Here is a 26,993-nt window from a genome sequence, read left to right as displayed (position 1 = left end):
CACTACCGGCTGTACCACTGTCCCCCCTCTTGGTTTTATTTTTTATAAAGATTTTAAACTTAATAAACAAATCAGCTCCGTCGTTAAAACTCTCTTCTTCCAATCATCACCACGGTCAAATCCTACCTCCCCCTAAAAACAGCTGGAGATGGTTATCCATGCTTTGATTTCATCAAGAATAGATTATTGCAACTCTTTGTATATTGGCATCGACCAGGCGTCACTCAGGCGTTTACAGCTAGTGCAGAACACAGCTGACCGCCTTCTCACCGGCACTATAAAACGTGAACACATTACTCCATGTCTGCCCCTCCCCATTAGATCTGCTCAGATAGATGCTTTAGAAATAAAGTTTGATTTGACTTGGAGTACACAATTCAGACACCAGATGGAGTTCATGTTTCAACCTTTGATCAGTAGAGTGGTGTCCATCTTTGAAGTCAATAAGTCCATGCATGGACGAGTCACTCTTCATGGAGACACAGCTGGGTACAGGAGAGACTGCTCTGTGATGATCAACCCTGTTACAAAGAGAGGATCAACAGGATTTATAGACAATCATATCAGGCTTGGCAATTTCATAGTCTAGGAAGTTCTACTCAAACGTGATTATTCTTAGTTGAAAACAAACGAAAAGCTTATGAAGTTAAACCTAAACATTCAGCTGTAAACATTGACCGCAGCTATTTCAGTTATATAAGTTATTTAAAATGTAAACTTTCTCACCCTAAATGAAAACAAAACTGAAATCATATGTTTTTTTACCACCATCCGACCATAATATCCTTTAGCTCCCTGGGTGTGTTAAGTTCTAACATCCACCCCTTTCCTAGAAATCTTGGTTTTATTTTTTACTTTTTTCTAAATTTAAATTTAAATGTTCTAAAAACACGATTTTCACCCGGTGTCAATTATCTAATGTAATCCTGGACACTACACTTCCTCTGCCAACCTGGGAGAGCAACGGACTGACATCATGCTTCCTTCTATGCATGAGGAGTCCAAGCTGCTTCTTTTAGAATAGAGTATCAAGAAAAGATTATTGCAACTCTTTGTATATTGGCATCGACCAGGCGTCACTCAGGCGTTTAGAAACAAAGTTTGATTTGACTTGGAGTACACAATTCAGACATTAGATGGAGCTGTTGGTTGTAAAAGAGTTCATGTTTCAACCTTTGATCAGTAGAGTGGTGTCCATCTTTGAAGTCAATAAGTCTTGGACATATTGGACCGAAAACCATACTGGTGGTTACTCAGTAACTGGTGTTTATTAATATAGCAGTCTAATCTAATAACGAATAGTTTTTCTAATATTTTTGAGAATTGAGATAGCAGGGAGATAGGTCTGTAGTTGATGTTTGTCACCACTTTTGTAGATGGGAATGACTTTAGCTAATTTCATGGTTGTGGGAAAGATGCCAGTAGAGAAACATAGGTTACAAATGTGAGTGAACGGTTTGATTATTTTGTCAAATATGTTTTTGATTAGTGTCATGTCAATGTTTGAACTATCGGTGGACTTTATATTTTTAAATGTTTTTACCATATTCAGTATCTCTTGTTCCTGTACACATTTGACAAAGATAGATTGTGGATTCCGGTTTATGATTCTATAGTCCAAGCCGTTGTCTCCAGGTTCTACTATCTCGTTTGCTAAAGTTGGACCGACATTTACAAAGAAGTAATTGAATTCATTGGCTATTTTTTTGTTGTTGTCTATGGTTATGTTTTCTTTATTGAAGTAGCTGGGATACTCCCCTTTTCCCATACCTTCTCGAATTATGTTGTTTAGGGTTTTCCATGTGGCTTTGATGTTTCCTCTTTGTTGTTCTGACAACTCGCCCATGCATGGACGAGTCACTCTTCATGGAGACACAGCTGGGTACAGGAGAGACTGCTCTGTGATGATCAACCCTGTTACAAAGAGAGGATCAACAGGATTTATAGACAATCATATCAGGCTTGGCAATTTCATAGTCTAGGAAGTTCTACTCAAACGTGATTATTCCTAGTTGAAAACAAACGAAAAGCTTATAAAGTTAAACCTAAACATTCAGCTGTAAGCATTGACCACAGCGTTATTCCGACAAGTTCCTTTCCTCTCCATCAGGCCCCCCCGGCTGGCAGGGGGAGGTCGTTTAGAGACCAGGATTACTGCATGTTTTTTGTGAGGGTACCTACCCTAGGGGACATGGGGAGAACATGTGAGGGTACCTATCCTAGGGGACACAGGGAGAACATGTGAGGGTACCTACCCTAGGGGACACAGGGAGAACATGTGAGGGTACCTACCCTAGGGGACAACATGTGAGGGTACCTACCCTAGGGGACACGGGGAGAACATGTGAGGGTACCTACCCTAAGGGAAACGGGGAGAACATACAAACTCTACACAGAAAGGCCCTTTCGCCATCCCCGCCTCGGGTATGGGCTCTGATGACGCAGAGGAGAGAACACGCGCCCAGCGCCCACAGCGGGAATCGAACCCAGGACCTTCTAGCTGTGAGGCGACAACACTACCGGCTGTACCACTGTCCCCTCTCTTGGTTTTATTTTTGATGAAAGATTTTAAACTTAATAAACAAATCAGCTCCGTCGTTAAAACTCTTCTTCCAATCATCACCACGGTCAAATCCTACCTCCCCCTAAAAACAGCTGGAGATGGTTATCCATGCTTTGATTTCATCAAGAATAGATTATTGCAACTCTTTGTATATTGGCATCGACCAGGCGTCACTCAGGCGTTTACAGCTAGTGCAGAACACAGCTGACCGCCTTCTCACCGGCACTATAAAACGTGAACACATTACTCCATGTCTGCCCCTCCCCATTAGATCTGCTCAGATAGATGCTTTAGAAATAAAGTTTGATTTGACTTGGAGTACACAATTCAGACACCAGATGGAGTTCATGTTTCAACCTTTGATCAGTAGAGTGGTGTCCATCTTTGAAGTCAATAAGTCCATGCATGGACGAGTCACTCTTCATGGAGACACAGCTGGGTACAGGAGAGACTGCTCTGTGACGATCAACCCTGTTACAAAGAGAGGATCAACAGGATTTAGTTTATTTATAAATAAGAGAAAGTAAAAGATGAGTGTATATATTTTTTTAATTTCTCTTTTTTCTCTTTTTTTATTATTTATTATAGTCCTACTAGAGCCCAAGAAATTACATCTGGCCACAGAAGATTACAGGATCTACTGAATGTGTCAAACTGACATATTGAGCCTATACACACAGTGAGCCTTCCCTTTCAGTAGATCCTGTGATCTTTTGTGGCCAGATGTAATTTATTATATAAATAATAAATATAAATAAATATAAATAATCAAAATAAATTGCTATAAAAATTTGTAAAAGAAAATACATATTTAGCCCCATGCTCGAATGCCCTAACCTGACGCTGCCAGATGAGGGCGGTATTGCGGAAACATATTCCCCAACACAACACTCATCTGGGATCTCTGACAGAGTTGAGCCCTGAGTCAGATCTGCTTCGCACCGAACCAATCAGCGTGAGCTAAAGGCGGGATGCGGATGTGACGGTATATAGACACGTCGATATGATTGGTTGTGTTTGCACGCCCACACGGTGATAGACAGACGCTCCCATCCAATCATCTACCATGTATCTTGAAAAAAAGGAACAGCCCCGTCATCGAATTTGCTTCCGCGATCCCAGATCCAAATAAGCTGTGAAACAAATTTGTGTAGCAAGCTTTTTGGATCTGGCAGCGTCAGGTTACGAATGCCCCCGCCCCCTGTCAAAATCAGCTAAAATCCCTAAAACTAAAGAAAGCAGCAAATTCACTCATCTTTTACTTTATCTAATAACAACCTAAAACATCAACCTTGGTTGAAAAAAATATAGTTGTCCTTTAAGTTTTAATATTGCCTGCTAAATAAAAAAACAATCAATTATTATTTGGATATACACAACATTACAATTTTAAACATATGTAACGTTGTTTTATGAGCAAACATTGTTTTATGAGTGGGAGTCAGTGTAAGCTTGTAAATCTATTTACATCCATCACTCGTCTGTCCTCCTGACAACTTTTTCATCATTTTGACGAGCAACAACACCGCTGTACGATGGAGTAGATTAATTATGCTTCAGTGTATTTAGCAGGAACAGAGATAGATTAATTATGCTTCAGTGTATTTTGCAGGAACAGAGATAGATTAATGATGCTTCAGTGTATTTAGCAGGAACAGAGATAGATTAATTATGCTTCAGTGTATTTTGCAGGAACAGAGATAGATTAATTATGCTTCAGTGTATTTAGCAGGAACAGAGATAGATTAATGATGCTTCAGTGTATTTAGCAGGAACAGAGATAGATTAATTATGCTTCAGTGTATTTTGCAGGAACAGAGATAGATTAATTATGCTTCAGTGTATTTTGCAGGAACAGAGATAGATTAATGATGCTTCAGTGTATTTAGCAGGAACAGAGATAGATTAATTATGCTTCAGTGTATTTTGCAGGAACAGAGATAGATTAATTATGCTTCAGTGTATTTTGCAGGAACAGAGATAGATTAATCATGCTTCAGTGTATTTAGCAGGAACAGAGATAGATTAATTATGCTTCAGTGTATTTAGCAGGAACAGAGCGGTGCGTCTGTGATAAGGAACAGAGCGGTGCGTCTGTGATAAGGAACAGAGCGGTGCGTCTGTGATAAGGAACAGAGCGGTGCGTCTGCCATAAGGTGGTTGAAAGCAGCGTCGCGCTACATCGGTAACGACACACACGCATCTGTAAACACGCAGGAGAAATGAGTCAATTCAAACCTTTCATCAGTCGGGTCGTCTCCGTCACTAGAGGTCAACGATGACGCGCCAGAAGCAGAACTCCCACTCATTTTCTCCATAGAGATATTGTATTATCAGCTACAGTAAAATGTCGTAACAATCCAGTATTTAGAAAGAGAACCTGACGTCACACCATTATAGACCTAGGTCTGGTTCCAAAAATGAACCAGTATTTAATGTGTAAAATCCATGATCTTTACATTGGAATGAATGAGCCTGGCTGGAAAGTGTCCAGGTGGGAGTGTGTAAGAGGGAGAGGGCGGGTCTTAGCTATAGGTCAATTAAAAACCCTCTTTTTGAGGGTTTTCCGATCCTTGTGAATGGAATCAAATGTGTTACGAGTTAATTTATCAGGTCGCAGGTTGGCTTGATTCCAGCCTTCAAACTCTTAATTTAATATAAGGATGTTTTTAAATGTTCTATCCATCCATCTATCCATCTATGAAGCTAAATGAATGGGACATTCTCTTCTGGCCCCATGCAGTGCTGTTGAAAATGATGGCGGCTTCTCTCCTGATGACTCCTGGTAGAAAAGAGAGGATGAACAATATTTAGTGAATCATTATAATCCATGTTGAATCTACAGCCACTGGTCACACATCTCTTACATTATAGCACTCTGAATTTAAAACACATTAAACTAGAAAGGTCTCTGATAGGCCAGGTCGTTGGTCATTGTTTCACACTCATGTCAGGTGTGCGTAATCTGTGGGAAGTATTTGTCTCTGATGTCTTGGTACAGTGGACAGACAGTATGTGTCTCTGATGTCTTGGTACAGTAGACAGTATGTGTCTCTGATGTCTTGGTACAGTGGACAGTATGTGTCTCTGATGTCTTGGTACAGTGGACAGTATGTGTCTCTGATGTCTTGGTACAGTGGACAGTATGTGTCTCTGATGTCTTGGTACAGTGGACAGACAGTATGTGTCTCTGATGTCTTGGTACAGTGGACAGTATGTGTCTCTGATGTCTTGGTACAGTGGACAGTATGTGTCTCTGATGTCTTGGTACAGTGGACAGTATGTGTCTCTGATGTCTTGGTACAGTGGACAGTATGTGTCTCTGATGTCTTGGTACAGTGGACAGACAGATTTACACAATTGACAAATTAAGGTTGGTGGGGGGTGCGTTAAAACGACCGGATTAAGGTTGGTGGGGGGTGCGTTAAAACGACCGGATTAAGGTTGGTGGGGGGTGAGTTAAAACGACCGGATTAAGGTTGGTGGGGGGTGCGTTAAAACGACCGGATTAAGGTTGGTGGGGGGTGAGTTAAAACGACCGGATTAAGGTTGGTGGGGGGTGCGTTAAAACGACCGGATTAAGGTTGGTGGGGGGTGCATTAAAACGACCGGATTAAGGTTGGTGGGGGGTGAGTTAAAACGACCGGATTAAGGTTGGTGGGGGGTGCGTTAAAACGACCGGATTAAGGTTGGTGGGGGGTGAGTTAAAACGACCGGATTAAGGTTGGTGGGGGGTGCGTTAAAACGACCAGATTAAGGTTGGTGGGGGGTGCGTTAAAACGACCAGATTAAGGTTGGTGGGGGGTGCGTTAAAATGACCAGATTAAGGTTGGTGAGGGGTGCGTCAAAACGACCAGATTAAGGTTGGTGGGGGGTGAGTTAAAACGACCGGATTAAGGTTGGTGAGGGGTGCGTTAAAATGACTGGATTAAGGTTGGTGAGGGGTGCGTTAAAATGACTGGATTAAGGTTGGTGAGGGGTGCGTTAAAATGACTGGATTAAGGTTGGTGAGGGGTGCGTTAAAACGACCGGATTAAGGTTGGTGGGGGGTGCGTTAAAACGACCAGATTAAGGTTGGTGAGGGGTGCGTTAAAACGACCGGATTAAGGTTGGTGAGGGGTGCGTTAAGGGTTGGGAGAGGGTTAAGGTTAGGTTTAGGTGTGCTGCCCCGTGGGAGGTTAGGGTTAAGGTGAGGGTTAAGGTTAGGTTTAGGTGTGCTGCCCCGTGGGAGGTTAGGGTTAGGGTGAGGGTTTGAAATAGGTTGTAGGACTAATGACTGGTCTAATCAATGACTAGTCTAAACTAAAGGTTTTATTTTCTCACCACAAACTCTCATACGCTATAAACAAAATAGATCAATTGTAGATCTGCTATTTTCAGCATGAATCCAAGTGTAACATGACTAATAGTGGATCTCTTGTCCACTAGTCCCTTCCTGACATTTTGTAGTTTACATTTTTTTATTCTTTTAATGTATATTGATTGTTTTTTGATTTGTTGACGAAATTGTCAATATATTTAGTCTTAGTTTTAGTCGTCATAGCTTATAGTTTTCACGTAGTTTTTGCAAGTGAAAAAAGGAAGTCGACGAACATTTCTCGTCAGTTTCAGTCGACGAAACGAAATCAATACTGGTTGTAGCCGTAGAGCCCGTCCTATTGGCCAGGGGTGCGTGTAATGCAGAGCCTATTAGAATATGTGCATGCAGGCCATGATGCGTCCTATTGGCCAGGGGTGTGTGTAATGCAGAGCCTATTAGAATAGGTGCATGCAGGCCATGATGCGTCCTATTGGCCAAGGGTGTGTGTAATGCAGAGCCTATTAGAATATGTGCATGCAGGCCATGATGCGTCCTATTGGCCAGGGGTGTGTGTAATGCAGAGCCTATTAGAATATGTGCATGCAGGCCATGATGCGTCCTATTGGCCAGGGGTGCGTGTAATGCAGAGCCTATTAGAATAGGTGCATGCAGGCCATGATGCGTCCTATTGGCCAGGGGTGCGTGTAATGCAGAGCCTATTAGAATATGTGCATGCAGGCCATGATGCGTCCTATTGGCCAGGGGTGTGTGTAATGCAGAGCCTATTAGAATAGGTGCATGCAGGCCATGATGCGTCCTATTGGCCAGGGGTGCGTGTAATGCAGAGCCTATTAGAATAGGTGCATGGTGGCCATGATGCTTTTGCGGCCACATTAATTCACTAACGACGCACAGCCACTCCCCTGACAGAAAGGCCGGGGTGGTCGGTTTATTTTAGTTCTTATATGAAGCGACCTAAAATCGCCCTATGGTGATTTCACTGCAAATAAAAAAGACATGAACCTGTGACAGTGTATTGGCGCCCTCTATAGGTGAATAGGTGAAGGTAACCATGACCTATTTCAGCATTTTTCAATATGTTCAGCCACTGGGATTTCTGACCTTTGATATGTTGTTACTAACAAACAAGTTGAAGGAGTTTCGAGCAACTTAAAACTGTGGTGTTGGCATAAGCCCGAGTAGACGATAAAATGACCAACATTTGTTTTTAAAGACACCCCGGGTCGCCGGTGTTGTGGTACGGGCGCCCTAGGCTGCAATGGTTCGAATCCCGATCCTGACGACCTTTGCTGCGTGTTACTCCCAAGTCCCCATATGCTGTGAGTTACTGTCCTTCAATAAAGGCATAAAAGCCCCAAAACATAAATCTTAAGAAAGAAAACAAGAGTAAATCCTTTGAATAAAATGTTACATGTCCAGTTATGAATATTAATTCACTGCTTATGAAATCTCATCTTTATTGTCCCACTGGGGACAAATTCACACCACAAAGATGTTATGCGTAGGACCCTGTGTGCAGTCAGTCATAACTAGATGTTATGCATAGGACCCTGTGTGCAGTCAGTCATAACTAGATGTTATGCATAGGACCCTGTGTGCAGTCAGTCATAACTAGATGTTATGTCTATAGGACCCTGTGTGCAGTCAGTCATAACTAGATGTTATGTCTATAGGACCCTGTGTGCAGTCAGTCATAACTAGATGTTATGTCTATAGGACCCTGTGTGCAGTCAGTCATAACTAGATGTTATGCATAGGACCCTGTGTGCAGTCAGTCATAACTAGATGTTATGCGTAGGACCCTGTGTGCAGTCAGTCATAACTAGATGTTATGCATAGGACCCTGTGTGCAGTCAGTCATAACTAGATGTTATGTCTATAGGACCCTGTGTGCAGTCAGTCATAACTAGATGTTATGTCTATAGGACCCTGTGTGCAGTCAGTCATAACTAGATGTTATGCATAGGACCCTGTGTGCAGTCAGTCATAACTAGATGTTATGCATAGGACCCTGTGTGCAGTCAGTCATAACTAGATGTTATGTCTATAGGACCCTGTGTGCAGTCAGTCATAACTAGATGTTATGTGTAGGACCCTGTGTGCAGTCAGTCATAACTAGATGTTATGTCTATAGGACCCTGTGTGCAGTCAGTCATAACTAGATGTTATGTGTAGGACCCTGTGTGCAGTCAGTCATAACTAGATGTTATGTCTATAGGACCCTGTGTGCAGTCAGTCATAACTAGATGTTATGTGTAGGACCCTGTGTGCAGTCAGTCATAACTAGATGTTATGCTAGGACCCTGTGTGCAGTCAGTCATAACTAGATGTTATGTCTATAGGACCCTGTGTGCAGTCAGTCATAACCAGATGTTATGCATAGGACCCTGTGTGCAGTCAGTCATAACTAGATGTTATGCTAGGACCCTGTGTGCAGTCAGTCATAACTAGATGTTATGCATAGGACCCTGTGTGCAGTCAGTCATAACTAGATGTTATGCATAGGACCCTGTGTGCAGTCAGTCATAACTAGATGTTATGTCTATAGGACCCTGTGTGCAGTCAGTCATAACTAGATGTTATGCATAGGACCCTGTGTGCAGTCAGTCATAACTAGATGTTATGTCTATAGGACCCTGTGTGCAGTCAGTCATAACTAGATGTTATGCTAGGACCCTGTGTGCAGTCAGTCATAACTAGATGTTATGTCTATAGGACCCTGTGTGCAGTCAGTCATAACTAGATGTTATGCATAGGACCCTGTGTGCAGTCAGTCATAACTAGATGTTATGCTAGGACCCTGTGTGCAGTCAGTCATAACTAGATGTTATGCATAGGACCCTGTGTGCAGTCAGTCATAACTAGATGTTATGTCTATAGGACCCTGTGTGCAGTCAGTCATAACTAGATGTTATGCATAGGACCCTGTGTGCAGTCAGTCATAACTAGATGTTATGTCTATAGGACCCTGTGTGCAGTCAGTCATAACTAGATGTTATGTGTAGGACCCTGTGTGCAGTCAGTCATAACTAGATGTTATGCTAGGACCCTGTGTGCAGTCAGTCATAACTAGATGTTATGTCTATAGGACCCTGTGTGCAGTCAGTCATAACTAGATGTTATGCTAGGACCCTGTGTGCAGTCAGTCATAACTAGATGTTATGTCTATAGGACCCTGTGTGCAGTCAGTCATAACCAGATGTTATGCATAGGACCCTGTGTGCAGTCAGTCATAACTAGATGTTATGTCTATAGGACCCTGTGTGCAGTCAGTCATAACTAGATGTTATGCATAGGACCCTGTGTGCAGTCAGTCATAACTAGATGTTATGCATAGGACCCTGTGTGCAGTCAGTCATAACTAGATGTTATGCGTAGGACCCTGTGTGCAGTCAGTCATAACCAGATGTTATGTCTATAGGACCCTGTGTGCAGTCAGTCATAACCAGATGTTATGTCTATAGGACCCTGTGTGCAGTCAGTCATAACTAGATGTTATGTCTATAGGACCCTGTGTGCAGTCAGTCATAACTAGATGTTATGTGTAGGACCCTGTGTGCAGTCAGTCATAACTAGATGTTATGTGTAGGACCCTGTGTGCAGTCAGTCATAACTAGATGTTATGCTAGGACCCTGTGTGCAGTCAGTCATAACTAGATGTTATGCATAGGACCCTGTGTGCAGTCAGTCATAACACATTACTGTTTATGTATTAGGGATGGGTCCGATTAATCGATTATCGTTAATAGGACGCGAAATCGATTATGAAAAATAATAATCGATAATCTTTTTTTTTTTTTTTTGGAAAGGCAATATTGTCATCCAAACAGGACAGGGCTATAGGCCTACCAAAGTCTGCTTGGGATGTGTCTGTGTAGCTGCATGACTGAGAGGAGTGTGAGTGACTGAGTGTGAGTGGAGATTGATTCCAGATACAGGTTTGGAGGATTTAGCAGGTGTTGGGAATTTACCTAATCAGGCCTAGGCTGGGGTTGCTACGGTGATCAATTGGCTCAACACTGGTCCAGGGACCACCAGTGGTCCTCATTTAAAAGATGGAGTTAGTAACCAAATGGACCCTTATTAACTCTCAAGAGTTAAAATTATTGTTAATCATCTACATCAGGGGTTCCCAAACGTTTTTGACTTAGGTACCACTTGGGGGGAAGATTTGTAGGATTCAAAAAATATTAAACCCCCCCCCCCCCCCCCCCCAAACGATTAATCGATTAATCGTTAATATTTGATTATACAAATCGATTTTCATTTTGGACACATTTACACATCCCTATTATGTATCATAAAACCCCCCCAAAGGCTCGCTGCCTCGCTCTGAACCTGAACAAACACTGGTTAAAATACTAAGTATGATGTAGACCTACAAGTCATCAAATGTTTGTTTGGATCTTTACCCGTCATGAATCCTGTCCGCCCATGGTGCTGTACTGTAGACTTTGGACTGGATAAAAAATGACTCCTGTGTCCAGACAGACAGAGAGAGAGAGAGAGAGACAGAGACAGAGACAGAGGAGGTTGTCAAACTGGTTACCTGGTTCACACAAACAACTGATCATGACACGTCTACACAGAATGTTGATGAAAACAAGACAAATGACGGCCCTTCACACATTGAGAACGGTTGTGTCTGGTGTGTCTTATCTTATACTAAGCCCTTCACACATTGAGAACGGTTGTATCTGTCTATCTAGATCTAGATAGCACAAAGTGAGAAGACTTGCTTTATAGCTAGATGTTCACACTTTGTTGTGTATATATAATTCTCAATTCAATGACATCCGTCTCTCTGTGCGTCTTACTGTGAGCACAGTTTCAGTTTTCAGCACAGTTTTCACATGGCGTGCGCCAATGCCAGTTGGTACCACAAGGTGGAGCACTGCTCCCTCCCTTACCCATATCTCTCTCACTCACTGCATGAATTGAAATGCTAAAATGGGCCATCTACCCTGCATGTTTTTCCAGCATCAGTTCAAATGTTTTGGTAGGATATAAGCTAGCCCCATATAATAATAATAATAATAATAATAATAATAAAACTTTATTTGTATAGCACCTTTCATGACATGAAATGCAGCTCAAGGTGCTTTACAGAGCAATGACAAAAACAAAGCAAGGCAAAGACATTAAAAAACAAGCAGTAATGCAATACAGTGAGGACATGAATATATGTGGTATTAATTAATTAATATATCTTAAATAACTGTATATATAGTGTGACGTTACTTTGTCTCTCGGCTGGGCAAACATGTCATGACTTAGCAGGCTAGGAATCTCAGAATAGCCCGTGGCCACTAACTAGTGACCACAAACAAATGGTTGGGGGATGTTTGCCATGTTAGGACAATGGCAAACATCCCCCAACCATTCGTTTGGGGGATGCACCTATACTGTGTTCCACACCCTGGGCCCCTCGCACCGCGGTTCAGAAACGGCGCATGTTTCCACAATACACGCTTCTTACCCTTTTGTAATGTGCACAATGAATCCAAAACGTGAAGGGGCAGAAAGCGTTTACACCAATTCAACCTTAGCAACGCCAAAGAAAATCCAACTAGCGATTTGAACCGAGCCGAGTCTTTTGTAAGTCGCTGCCATGTTTATCAAGGAAGTCGTGCGTGTGCGCGTGCACGTCGAGTGTAACTTTATTTAACTGTTATTCCTTTTTTCATAGAAGTGTGTATTTGTATGTCATGTCTTTATATGTTCAGAGATTAATTGAAAATGGAGGATAATTCAACAGATAAAATGCCAAGGGTCTTGTCTTTGGTGTATTGTACTTTCAAAGCAAAGTTCAGCCAAGGACTTGTTTACAGCCACACCTAGCCCCGCAAGCAGAACCCGAATGTAGTAAAGTTTCTGACACTTTTAAGACTTTACTTGCATTGGGTCCTGCTTCAAGTGGGGCTGTCGCCAGTTACGCACAAACAAATACAATGTAAACAAGCCATGTTACGGACTTCTGCGCGCTTTTACCATGGTTATTCATGTATTGACTTACGAATGTGCGAACTATAAGTACCTTACATACCATACCGACACATCTCCTGTGTCGCGGAAGCCGTTAAGTATTTTTAATCCATGATTGATTAAAAATGTCGCTAAGCTCTTTCTCTTCCTGCCTTGTTTATTGACATCCAATGGTACCGCCTCCAGCTGTGCGGTTGGCTAGCTATGTGTCCCTACGTTACTGCCTGTGATTGGCGGAGGTCTTCTTGTTGTGGGGGATGTTCGTTACATTCACGTAGTGCAATATTTGGAGACCAGCTGTTTCCAAAAAGAAAAGTGATCCAGATACAGCAATTGCATTATTTATTAGTATCACTTTAAAGTGTACAGTTTGTCAATACATCAAAGATGCGATAATAATCCATTTCTTATGGATAAAGCCAATATATGGCTGTGTGTGTGTGTGTGTGTGTGTGTGTGTGTGTGTGTGTGTGTGTGTGTGTGGTAATGTTTATGTTTATGTTTGTGGTTGAGGTAAATACTTTTAATGCTTTTAATGTCTTTCTGTTATAAGGCCTAATATACATCTGTCCATGGAGAAAATCACCCTCAACTACTTTAAAGTGCTGGATTGGCTTATAAAGGACCTCAAGAGGATGGGACCTTTGTCTCCTAAATGCATCATATATGCCAAGTGAGTATGTAATGATGGTGTATAAGGCATTGGTGAATTATTCTTTGACTTTTTTAAGTGTGCTGAATTTTTCTGATTGGTTGATAATTGTTGAGATAAATGTGTTAATCCAATGAATGATACATTTGTGATTTATCATTTTATTCATAAAGATCAAATCAATTAAATTGTATTATATTTGTCAATATGCACAGTGGCACACTGCTATGTATAATGTTGATACTAACTACATTAATAACTGTTCTTTATAGTTCTACAAAGCATGTCACAGAAATCTATTATGCATTGTTCGTGAGCCTTCAGGATGGATTTTGGAATGGTGGTGCGCATCAGCCACAAAATAAACTCATTGACATGTTCATGAAGAACACAGACGATGCAGCTAAAGCAAGGATCCTGGCCACATTTGTCAGACCTGACAGCCAAATCCGATGTGTGGTGGCGACAGTTGCATTTGGAATGGGTATCCACGTTGAAGATGTCCGGATTGTTTTGCACTGGGGCCCTCCGAAGAACATCCTGAACTGGCAGGTAATATGAGCTGGAATTACACCTATTTGGCAGATTCAAAACATATTGAATCCTATAATGGCATAATTAATTTAAAACTGAACTGGAAAGTTATTGAATCATGCATGCAAATAGAACATACAGTATAGTAAAAATCACAAAGCTTTCCAATTATATTGTGAACCAATTCTAGATTCCTAGTCATTCTCAATTAAAGTATGGGGAAAATGTACAGATTTATTAATGCTGAACTTGAAGACTCAATCTATTTCTCAAGTCGGAGACACTGAATTAAAATTTGGAAACAAACATGCACATAATTTGGTCTGATCGTTTTTTTCTACATGATATAGGAGGTGGGACGGTGTTCCCGTGATGGCGCTCCAGGGAGAGCCATCATGTATGTGTACAGTAATGTGTATATGGCAAAACATCTGGACAAATCCATGATCGACCTCGTGAAAGATACACTGGAAGGGAAAGCTTGTCTTAGAATGCAGGCACTGAAACACATCCTCTTGCCCCAGATGCATGCAGAAAGTTCATTAAAAGCTGCATGTGGAGGCATTTCTTGTTGCTGTGTGTGTGATGCTGCAGCTACTGCGCCATAATAATTTCAGTATTTTTTCTTATACCATATTAAAAACCGTGAACCCAAGTTTACAAGTAGTCCGAGTCAGTTGTTGTTCACCAAAGTATGTGTGTTGGGATTTGTTACAATGAAATGTCTTGCGTGTATATGAAATATGCTAATAATTAATAATGTCTGTGTTGAAGCATGCTGCTTAATTGCTATACACTTGGGGTATCGGTTATTTCAATTATGTAATGTCTATTTAAATGACAAGCCTAAAGAGGTGCCACTTTTGTGTAATGAAAATAATTAACTGTGTGTGAGATGACTGGACTGGATACAGCAGAATAGGTGTCCAGGCATTTCACACAGACAAAGATAATGTCACTAAACTGGTTTATTTAGCAGCCAACTAATGGAGCATTCATTCACTATTGACAATTTCAAGCCAGACTATACTAACTAATACACAAAAGTGAAGTGTTTGGTACGCAGACACACTGCACCAAAAGTTAAAGTCAGATCTGGCACCACCCTGTGGCACAAACCGGCATTGCACACACACACACACACACACACACACACACAATTCAATTCAATTCAATTCAAAGGGCTTTATTGGCATGAGAAAACATACGTTTACATCGCCAAAGCAGAAAGAACAATACAACAATACAGCAATACAATCAAAACAAAAATGATGTACATTTGAAGGTCAGAATCTTCAATAGATCAAATTCTATGTACCAAGGTCACTCAATGCAGGTATAGTGCAGGAATATACACAATATATCCATATACAATAATATCCATATACACAACCATATATGGTTGCAAAGGCACAAATAAATCATTAAACCGATTAACCGATAAATCATCACACACACACACAGCCATATAATGGCTTTATCCATAAAAAATGGATTATTATCGCATCTTTGATGTATTTACAAACTCTACACGTAGTGATACTACTACTACTACTAATAAATAATGCAATTGGTGTATGTGGAATCACTTTGAAAGGTCCTTTTTGAACACAACAGACACAGCAAGATGGAAAACGAACATCCCCACAGCAAAAACATAGCTCCGCCAATCAGGGGCAGTAACGTAGGGACACATAGCTAGCCAACAGCACAGCTGGAGGCGGTACAATAGCAAGGCAGGAAGAGAAGAAGCAAAGCGCATTTTTAATCAAACATGGATTAAAAATACTTAACGGCTTCCGCGACACAGGAGATTTTATCAGAGGTATGTAAGGTACTTATAGTTCGCACATCCGTAATCAAACACAATACAAAGCGCGGTAATAGCGAGCAGATCGAAGAAAGGTTGAGTTTTTCATATCCGCGTTCCAACAATCGCATTGGAAAATCTTAGCTTGACCAGGGACCCTACGGGTCAGCCCGGTTCGGTTCGGATTGGGCTGACCCAGGGGGTTCCGAGAGGGGCTAAGCCACACCCTGCTCATAGAACATTTCATGGTAGGGGTTCTAAAGTACATTTAACCTTTATTTGTTTTCTTATAAAAAGGACAACGTCTTCATTTTCAATGATGCTGAGATTACAGAAGACAAGTGCACACAGGCTAATAATATCGAAAATATTTAAGGATAGGTAGCTGTTGCTTACCGGTAGTTTAAAAAGTAAAGTATTCAATATTCAGGGATACATGTAGTAGGCTTATTGTTAACCACAGGTTAAGTGTTTACACAACATACTAACAGCATAAAGTATCTTTTATAAATACCTGTAGACCTTGTTGAGCGCAGAGCAGAGCTGGCCGGAGAGTAGAGGGAAAAGGAACGGATTCGTTTCGTCCTCCCCCCGAGAATGAATAAGCCTAAACTAGAATGAAGGGGGAAGGGAACGAGACACTTCCGTTCCTCCCACACTACAAGAGCAGATCATGGAGCAGATCTACAAGCTCACACAAGCTCACAGCGCGTCGCATCGCGAGCTTGTAGATCTGATGGCTTCGACGTTTAAAGACAGGACAATCCAGCCTGCATGGCGACAGAGAGAGAATCATGCAGACCGCTAGCCCTGAAACATGACTCTCAGACCGCGTCCATCTTAGTTACCATATATTAAAGTTAATGGCAAGGCGCTACCTATAGGTGCAATGGAAGCCCATTCATCCAAACAGAAAAGTCCTCTCTGGTTGTATTAAACGACGTCAAACTCACCGACATTGCAGCTGTAGGGAAAGCTTGAATTATCCTCTTTCTATCCTCAAAGTGTTTGTTTCATATAAAAGTCCACTGTTGACATGTTATGAGCTACTTTGGGTCCTTTCAGATTAATATTTTTTTCTAAGTGCTGGAGACTGGAGTTTGGAAGCGCTCAGATATCACTCAACTGCCCCTGCGAACCACCTGTTTTGAATGCAGGATTATATGTTATGGGTTATGCTTATGCTATGTAGTGTTCATGGACTAATAGGTATAACATTGTAGCTTTGTCTGTTTTTCTCTTTTTTCCTACTTGTTTCTCGTTGTCTGTGTTTTGTTTTTGTTTTTTTGTTTGTTTAATTTTCTTTTCTTCTTCTATAAATGTAATTTGTTCGTTTTGTTTATATGTTGATTGTTATGCATATCAGTATTGCATAATAGTATTTTGGAATACATTTTGATAAGGATAGGCACTAATAAGCTTTACGCTTCTGCCTATGCCTTTTCCATCACCTAAAAATAAAAAGTAAACTGTTTTTGTGTAATGTCTCCCCTCTGAAAGATCGAAATAAACTATTCATTCATTCATATCATTATATTTACATGACTGTATAGTTTATGACAGCTACTGTATAGCTATACCACTGTACTACTCCATCAATGCAGGATTATAGCATTATATTTACATGACTGTATAGTTTATGACAGCTACTGTAGCTGCTGCATCAGTCACTGCTTCATAATCAGTTGGCTGACTGGAACGTTTCCTAATACCAATGATGTAGTCTCTCGAGACAGACTGTTGGGGGCGCTGTTTTTCCTTTTGTTTTGCCAATGGGTTCCCAGATTGCCCATGATGCATTGCCAACTAAATATTTCCCTGAACAAACAATAAAAAAAACAATTATTTAGGCAGTCTTTTCAAGTTATTGATCAACTTTTTATTTAGCTAGCAACAGCTGGTGTTTTCTTTGTGAACTTATTGCGAATTCAGTGAGCACTTACTATGAGACCTAGCAGATCATGTGTGTGTGTGTGTGTGTGTGTGTGTGTGTGTGTGTGTGTGTGTGTCTGTCTGTCTCTCTGTCTGTCCCGCTTTTGTGCCCATATATGGAGCTGAGTGATTACGTCACCATGCCATAACCATATAAGGAGTCCCCAAAGCAGCTATACGTCCAAAACCCAAATATGTAGGAGCTGCGTTCGCTTCCCGCGTTTGCGCGTCTTACTGGTTATAATAACGTATAATCAGCCATTTAGTCTTGGGTGGCACCGTGTATTGTATTATCGTTGCATCTGCTACCCATAAATACAGCTCAACTACTTTACAACCTCGGATGGGGATGTGATGATAAATTGGGGAGTCATCAGTCCTCCTGCCATGTGTCCACCGACCCGGGAGGACTTCAGCAAGCCTGAGTCCTTCAGGTGTAAGATGACAATTTACAATTTAGGCATTTAGCAGACGCTCTTAATCCAGAGCGACTTACATTAAGCAAGAACAAAAAAGCATGGGAATACATCACATAAAAGCATTTATCATGAAACATGCGTAAGCTAAGAAAGTAACAGTGGAATATCTATATAATGAAACTATACATATAAGCTATACATCTATACTACTATGATATACATTATGTACTATGATGTGCTATGACTATATACAATGTAATTATAGTGCTGTCTACATAACATGCTATAAGTCTGTATCAAATGCTATCTAAGTCTACAGAATTGCTATCTAAGGGGGTGGGGTAAGTGCTATGGGCCATGATGGAGTCTGAAAAGGTGGGTTTTCAAACTACGGCGATGACCTGCTGGAGAACATGAAGAGGCTGTGAGAATGACTGAGTCCTTCATCTGATCCCATAAGATATTTTAACAGCCTATATACAGGTCCTTTGTGTGTTCATTACAGAAAGGTCATCACATGACCACAACACGATCTGTTCACGGTTTCACCTCATTTAATTACCGTGAACAATACCGTGTTTTAACGACAACGGAACGCCATCCCTAATTAATATGCAGCACTTTGACGGCATTACATGTGAATGGTAAAGCCATGGAAGACCAGTCAAGTAATCAGGCCTCACTCACACATATCAAACTAAGGTCACATTCTCACCTAATACTTCGGTAGGTATGGGCGGGGAAACTGGGGTTCTTGGGGAAATAGGGGCAGGAGCCTATCTCCTGTTTCTGTAGCCATGAGGCCCATAGGGCAGGAGCCTATCTCCTGTTTCTGTAGCCATGAGGCCCATAGGGCAGGAGCCTATCTCCTGTTTCTGTAGCCATGAGGCCCATAGGGGCAGGAGCCTATCTCCTGTTTCTGTAGCCATGAGGCCCATAGGGGGCAGGAGCCTATCTCCTGTTTCTGTAGCCATGAGGCCCATAGGGGCAGGAGCCTATCTCCTGTTTCTGTAGCCATGAGGCCCATAGGGGCAGGAGCCTATCTCCTGTTTCTGTAGCCATGAGGCCCATAGGGGGCAGGAGCCTATCTCCTGTTTCTGTAGCCATGAGGCCCATAGGGGCAGGAGCCTATCTCCTGTTTCTGTAGCCATGAGGCCCATAGGGGCAGGAGCCTATCTCCTGTTTCTGTAGCCATGAGGCCCATAGGGCAGGAGCCTATCTCCTGTTTCTGTAGCCATGAGGCCCATAGGGGCAGGAGCCTATCTCCTGTTTCTGTAGCCATGAGGCCCATAGGGGCAGGAGCCTATCTCCTGTTTCTGTAGCCATGAGGCCCATAGGGGCAGGAGCCTATCTCCTGTTTCTGTAGCCATGAGGCCCATAGGGGGCAGGAGCCTCTCTCCTGTTTCTGTATAGCCATGGGGCCCATAGGGCAGGAGCCTATCTCCTGTTTCTGTAGCCATGAGGGCCATAGGGGCAACAGCCTATCTCCTGTTTCTGTAGCCATGAGGCCCATAGGGGGCAGGAGCCTATCTCCTGTTTCTGTAGCCATGAGGCCCATAGGGCAGGAGCCTATCTCCTGTTTCTGTAGCCATGAGGCCCATAGGGGGCAGGAGCCTATCTCCTGTTTCTGTAGCCATGAGGCCCATAGGGGGCAGGAGCCTATCTCCTGTTTCTGTAGCCATGAGGCCCATAGGGCAGGAGCCTATCTCCTGTTTCTGTAGCCATGAGGCCCATAGGGGCAGGAGCCTATCTCCTGTTTCTGTAGCCATGAGGCCCATAGGGGCAGGAGCCTATCTCCTGTTTCTGTAGCCATGAGGCCCATAGGGGGCAGGAGCCTATCTCCTGTTTCTGTAGCCATGAGGCCCATAGGGCAGGAGCCTATCTCCTGTTTCTGTAGCCATGAGGCCCATAGGGGGCAGGAGCCTATCTCCTGTTTCTGTAGCCATGAGGGCCATAGGGGCAGGAGCCTATCTCCTGTTTCTGTAGCCATGAGGCCCATAGGGGCAGGAGCCTATCTCCTGTTTCTGTAGCCATGAGGCCCATAGGGCAGGAGCCTATCTCCTGTTTCTGTAGCCATGAGGCCCATAGGGGCAGGAGCCTATCTCCTGTTTCTGTAGCCATGAGGCCCATTTCTGCCAATAAAGTATATTCATCAATCAAACTTAGCAACCCACTTTGACAACCGATGACCTAAACAACTATAGCTTTGTTAACACGTGGCTACATTGCTTTGTCAAAGCAACAAAATGATGTGACATTTAATTTCCTCCTCCAGAAAATCATTTTTTTTTTATGAATCAATCAAATGATTTGTTTTCACAACGGACAACATATTACACAAAAGACAACGAGGGGGTTTAACAGTAGCGATCACATGACAACCATTATGGGAAGCACCTGTTCAGCATTTTGCTGTCGCATGTTTTGGGAAATCTTGCAACGAGCAAAAACCATTGGCAATAGAAGATCTGCAAGCTTGCATCGCAACACATTGCAAATTTGTAGATTGCCTATTTTTTTTGCTATTTGTCGTATGACGAAATACATATAGGGCTTAAATACATAGGGCTTAAGTGGCTAAAATGAAAACAAACAAAGTTTAAGTCCCACATGGAGAGACAGATTCAGCTATAAAGGCACAATATAGTGTTGGATCTGCTCCTCGCGTCACGTTCTGTCTGCGGGCAAACCGTGCAACGTATTCGAATTCCGTCTGAACCACAACAAAGTCGACGGCCTCGTGTGCCGTTTGAGGTTTAAATCGTGTTTCTACGTAACAGTATGCCAGAGTAATGTGGCTCCAAAGTAACGTGTCGTTTTCTGTTTTTACCCGCGTTTGAGGCCGGTTCTAGGGGGGGGCAGGGGTGGGCACAGCCCACCCAAACGTGCGTCCTGCCCACCCAATCAAAAGTTATGGGGATCCTTTATTTTTTTGCCTATAAAAATATCACAAAATATCTGTAGCGTTTCTGATTGGGTGGGCACTGCGCAGCATTTTTAGACCCAACAATGAACCCATACCGCAAAAGTGTAACAGAGAAGTGTTCAGAACACAACAGAGCACACACTGAAGAAAATGAGCCGCGTCGAAAACCTCCTACACATAACCACGCCTCCAGCAACAGATCCACGAAGCAGGAGTAATTCTATATGCTCAAACACAAAGAAAATAAAGTTTATGGGCCTACTTAGTAGGCCTACTTTTACTTTTGGTAGGCCTACTGTAAGTACATTTTTAAGCCAATACTTTTGTATTTTTTCTTATGTACATTTTGAATTCCACACTTTTAGTTCTAACAGAATATGTATATGTTGCAGTATTGCTACTTTTACTTAAAGCTGCTATAAGCAATAATATGGGGTCAAAGTGAGGTTTGGGGCTACCCCAGAGGTCCTTGAAGGGCTTCCAGCTATACAGATACTGATAACCCCACCATCACCCTGTCTCAGTCTCTCAAAAGATCCTTGCTCAGCATCCTCGACAGGGCCATTTCAGAGATGGAAAACAGATTCTCAAAGAAGAATTTAGACCTAATGACAGCCATATCAAGCCTTGTACCCTATTCTGAGAGATTTCTATAGACTCCACCTTGTTGGAGCCTTTGCATGTTCTTACTGGAACTGGAACAGACTACGCAACTCTGAAAAGGGAACTCATTGTTGCAAAGCCAATGTTGGCCAAGATATGTTATCCAAACGAAACTGACCTGGCCACTGTGTCTAAACACATGAAGACATACGAGAAAGCATTTCCTGTGTTGCACAAGTTGTATGTGACAGCCCTTGTAATTGGTGTGTCTTCAGCTTCATGTGAGAGTTCCTTCTCCACACTGGCACGTGTCCTAACCCCCTACCGTCGCACCATGTTGCACGAAAGAAAAAAGAACTTGGTCATCTTGGCAAATGAGAAATCTATAACAAATATATAGACATGGATGAACAACAACAACAAACCAACCCCAGTACTTGAGTCAAAGTACGACTCAAGTGGAATATTATCTGTCAAATGTGTACGTGAGTTGAAGTACTGGAGTGCTTTCTTTTACAATAATGTAAGTGCGCAGGCCTTTAAAACTCTGTCTATATTAAAATGTAGACGTTAAAAAAGAAACTGCAATTTTGTTGATCTGCTAGTTTCACTATTTGAAATATAAGGCTTAGAAAGGTATAGTGGAGTCAAAAGTATGTCAATAGTATCATAATCATATCATACCATATCAAGCCTTGTACCCTATTCTGAGAGATTTCTAGACTCAACCTTGTTGGAGCCTTTGCATGCTCTTACTGGAACTGGAACAGACTACGCAACTCTGAAAAGGGAACTTATGTTGTCCAAACGAAACAGACCTGGCCACTGTGTCTAAACCCATGAAGACATACGAGAAAGCATTTCCTGTGTTGCACAAGTTGTCCCAAGCCCGGGGTAAATGCAGAGGTAGTGGCAGGAAGGGCAATTGGGTTAGCATACTGTTGGTCAAAGAGAAGATAGATGAACTGATGATAGCATATAGTTTTCTATGCATTTTGTTGGTTTGACACCCCAAAATTCTGTCTGCCCACCTTAGTGGGGCTGGCTAAATCCGGCCCTGCGCGTTTCCCCGTTGACTTTGACCCCCCCCTCTCTCTCTCACTATACGCACGCAGCCACACACTGTTCTTTTGGGCATGGAGGCACAGCGCTGAGCGCACTGATATAACAGACAGCAGCGCAAAATTTTTACACGTTTATTGAGATGAAAGTTCCTATACTCCCCACTAGTCCCCACACAGTGACAGCACTCCATGTTTACGGCACGCACAGACAGACAGACAGACAGAATATTCTGTAGGCTATACAGACAGACAGACAGACAGACAGAATATTCTGTAGGCTATACAGATAGACAGACAGACAGACAGACAGACAGAATATTCTGTAGGCTATACACTGAAGTGTTTTTATGTGTTCTGCCTTCTAAAACCAATACTTGAACCCCACTCCTTCACTTTATATCATTCGCAGGTGATTAATGGACCCCTATTTAATGGCATTTCTATCTCTGAGAGCCCAATGTATATTGTCAAAGCAATGTTAATTTGTTACAGACCCATAAGGGTCCATTTGGTTCCAAATTATCATTTAGCTGGGGACCCCCTGGACCACTCTTATATAGGCTACAGCTCGTACAGCAGATACAGCTCGTAGCGCGGCACTTGATACGAGCTTGTAGATCTGCTATCTTTCAACAGCTGAAGTTTAAAATAATGGTTTTAAAAGTGAAAAAAATAAAAATAAAGAAGGTAAAAGTTAACACAGGGGTATGTTCCTCAGGTCTGAAAGGGTTATTCTGTGATGAAAGGAAACTGTGACGGCGAAAACTCGCCAAACAAACTCGTCTAAACATCAATCGTGGAAACAAAAGCAAAAAAAGGTATTATAAACTCAACTCTCTGTGGATCCATTTTCAACGGGGCTGTCAGTGCTAAGAGAGAGAGAAGGACCTCACAGGGAGGGAAGACATCGGCTCCTTTCATTAGTATTATCATTTTTTACTAGTGTGTACTTTTAACTGCCAAAGATTATAGTTTTGAGAACGTGTTACTAAAATGTTGGAAATAACACACACACACGCACACACACACAGACGCATACGCACGCACGGCACGCACACACACACGCACGCACGCACGCACGCACGCATGACACGCACGCACACAAAAGAACCACCAAAAAGGATTTGTTGAGCTTCGCAAACAAAAGAATAACAAATTCCTGTGAGCAGCCTTCAGCCATTAAATAATATAATACACATCTGTCTCCACATCTGGCAACAATGACGGCAAATTAGCTCCGAACTCCAGAGTGTGTCTGGCAGTGAGATAAGACCCCCCGGGGCCCGGGGCCGTGCTGGATTCATTCTGTGGGCTTTAGTGAGCGTGGGTGGGGGGGGGAGCACACAAGCACCCACCACTTTTGTCCACCAGATGGTGCTCAATGTGTTGAATGCTGAGGGTTCTGGCTGGCTGAACAGTCTTCCCAGGCAGGAAGACCCCTGGAGACCCCTGGCTCTCGAACCTCCCACCCTCCTCGTTTCAGGACTAATTGTTCCTCTATTGCAGCAGATCGACGTTCAAAGACTTTCCCCGGCGAGGACTAAATAAATAAACCAACATGCTGGTAACCAAGGTAGATCACATCCACACACTCACAATTATAGGACTTGCGTGGCTTTAAAATAACAATTTAGCCGATACCGATATATGCTTATTCAGTTATCGATAATACCGACATGTGGCCGCTGACATCGGTGAACCTGGCCTACTCTCTAAAGCAGCACAACTCCAGCCTGGCTAATAAGCCAGACCGGGGGAAAAAATGGCCTGCCGGCGGATTACGGTCTGGAGAGGCTCAATTGTACGCCCATTCTATATCCTATACACCAGAGAACTGGTGTGGCCAATCGGGACACGGTATGCAATGTGGGCGGGCTTTGGTACAGTGACGTTCAATGCATGAGACCTTTGACTGACAGTATAGCTCTGACCAATTGCGTCAAAGAGAAAATGTTTGAACCCGCCCCCCCCCCCCCGGGAAACAAGATCCATACACAGCATCTCCAGACTCAAATACCACACGACTGTACAGTGTGATTTGAGTCTGGCTTATTAACCATGCTAGCACGACTCCAGCGCTGAGATAACGTGAAGTCGACCGCGGTCCGTATGAAAACAGCACTGGCAGCATGCAGCAGCCAACATCTGTCTCCCAGGTGTGTGGCTGCGGCTCCACCATCTTGTGTTAACCCATTCTGACCTGAGATCAGATTCATACGAGGTTTCCACTGGACACACACTGGGTCTGATTAACCCATTCTGACCCGAGATCAGATTCTAAAAAATGTCAGTCGTTCTTCGATTTTTCAAAAATAGCAGACCTACAAGCTCGTAGCGCGCCACTCGGTGGCGCGCTATGAGCTTGTAGATCTTCTATTTTTCAATAGCTAAAGCATAACATGATGCTAACACCAGAATGGGTTCCCGGCCAGAATGGGTTAATCGCAACAAGCTTGCTCCTCAAAGACCTGGCGAGACTTCCAACACAGCCCCTTCGTTCCTTTATACCGCGGGGGGTCCATTCATCCGTACGAACCAACCGGGCCGGGGGGGGGAACGGCATGCACAGCCAACGGCCAGGTGTGTCTTACTCTTAAGCCATTCTGACCTGAGATCAGATTCTACAAATGTCTTCTACATCCTGACAGTTTTCTGAAAAAGGCTATAATGTTTCTGTCAGTCGTTCTTCGATTCATCAAAAATAGCAGACCTACAAGCTCGTAGCGCGCCACTCGGTGGCGCGCTACGAGCTTGTAGATCTGCTATTTTTCAATAGCTAAAGCATGACATGATGCTGACACCAAAACGGGTTCCCGCCCAGAATGGGTTAATAAACACTGCACATGCAGGCGAAAACGCTGCGACGTGAAAACAAACCCTTTGTCATCATTTCCAAAACACAAAACCAGCGAGCAGCGCAAGTCCAACCAGCAGGGGGCGCCGCGAGTCAAAACACAGAGCTCTAATTAGTACCAAATCAAAGAAAAATGTTGATACTTTTCAGTCAAACACGTGTGTCCTTGAATAGGATTTATTTCTAACTTAACCCCTTTTGGTGTTTCAAGCATTACTAGTGTACGTTATACTTTAGCTATTGAATGATAGCAGATCTACAAGTACGTATAGCTTGTAGGTCTGCTATTTTTGAAAAATCGTGAAAATGTGGCGCAAATCTTTTAACATATATCCTTTCAGAGCGAACGTTTTTAACTCAAATCTTTGCTTCTGGAGTGTGTGGGGGGGGGGGGGTCCCTGGAACAACATATTTTCAGATGGGGGTCGGCGGCCAATTACATACAATCTTGGAGGTTCCTTGACATGAAAATGTTTGAGTATACCACTGACATAGAAACGTGGGTTTTTCAGAAAACTGTCAAGATTTAGAAGACATTTTCCGGCTGGCTGGCTGACTGACTGACTGACTGACTGGCTGGCTGGCTGACTGACTGGCTGACTGACTGACTTACTTGCTGGCTGACTGACTGGCTGACTGACTGGCTGGCTGGCTGACTGACTGACTGGCTGGCTGACTGACTGACTGGCTGGATGACTGACTGGCTGGATGACTGACTGACTGGCTGGCTGACTGACTGACTGACTGACTGGCTGGCTGGCTGACTGACTGACTGGCTGGCTGGCTGACTGACTGACTGACAGAATGGCTGGCTGACTGGCTAGCTGAATGGCTGGCTGACTGACTGACTGACAGAATGGCTGGCTGACTGGCTAGCTGAATGGCTGGCTGACTGACTGACTGGCTGACTGACTGACTGACTGACAGAATGGCTGGCTGGCTGACTGGCTAGCTGAATGGCTGGCTGACTGACTGACTGACTGGCTGACTGACTGACACCAGCCCAGGCCGGCCTGCAGTGAATCTGCCGTTCTTCATAAACACGGCCTGGCTGTGGCACCACGGCAGCATAGTAGCCGCCGGGCGCGACGCCTGCAAGGCGCTTTCCAAGTGCAAGTTTCAACAGCTTCAGCACATAAAGAACACCGTTTATCCTCCATGTGTTGAAGAGGAGACGAGACGGGCCTGGAAAAACAAACCCCCACGCCGGAGGGGAGGGGGAGAGGGGTGAGTCATGGAGCAGCCATGTGCTGAATTCACCCACAGCAGCGACCACCAACCACGCAGGGTTGAATTCCTCCACTAAAACTACATGACTAAGTGAAAAATA

At 43.1% G+C, this 26,993-nt stretch overlaps 1 protein-coding gene across 1 annotated transcript; it reads right to left on the bottom strand.

Moving 5' to 3' along the window:
- Positions 1 to 311: 311 nt before the first annotated feature.
- On the bottom strand, positions 312 to 16,634 carry LOC308310705 (uncharacterized protein). The gene is made up of 6 exons (XM_080757087.1): positions 16,380 to 16,634; positions 11,297 to 11,361; positions 4,802 to 5,345; positions 2,921 to 3,034; positions 1,771 to 1,914; positions 312 to 521 (listed from the first exon to the last, which is right to left on the bottom strand). The coding sequence occupies exons 3-6, from the start codon at positions 4,879 to 4,881 to the stop codon at positions 341 to 343; spliced, it is 519 nt and encodes a 172-aa protein (XP_080613213.1). The 5' UTR covers positions 4,882 to 5,345; positions 11,297 to 11,361; positions 16,380 to 16,634; the 3' UTR covers positions 312 to 340.
- Between the last annotated feature and the right edge of the window lie 10,359 nt (positions 16,635 to 26,993).

Source organism: Protomyctophum bolini (assembly GCF_963924005.1).
Source record: "Protomyctophum bolini genome assembly, chromosome: 23".
Classification (NCBI taxonomy): domain Eukaryota; kingdom Metazoa; phylum Chordata; class Actinopteri; order Myctophiformes; family Myctophidae; genus Protomyctophum; species Protomyctophum bolini.
This window is presented reverse-complemented; position numbering and strand designations above follow the sequence as displayed.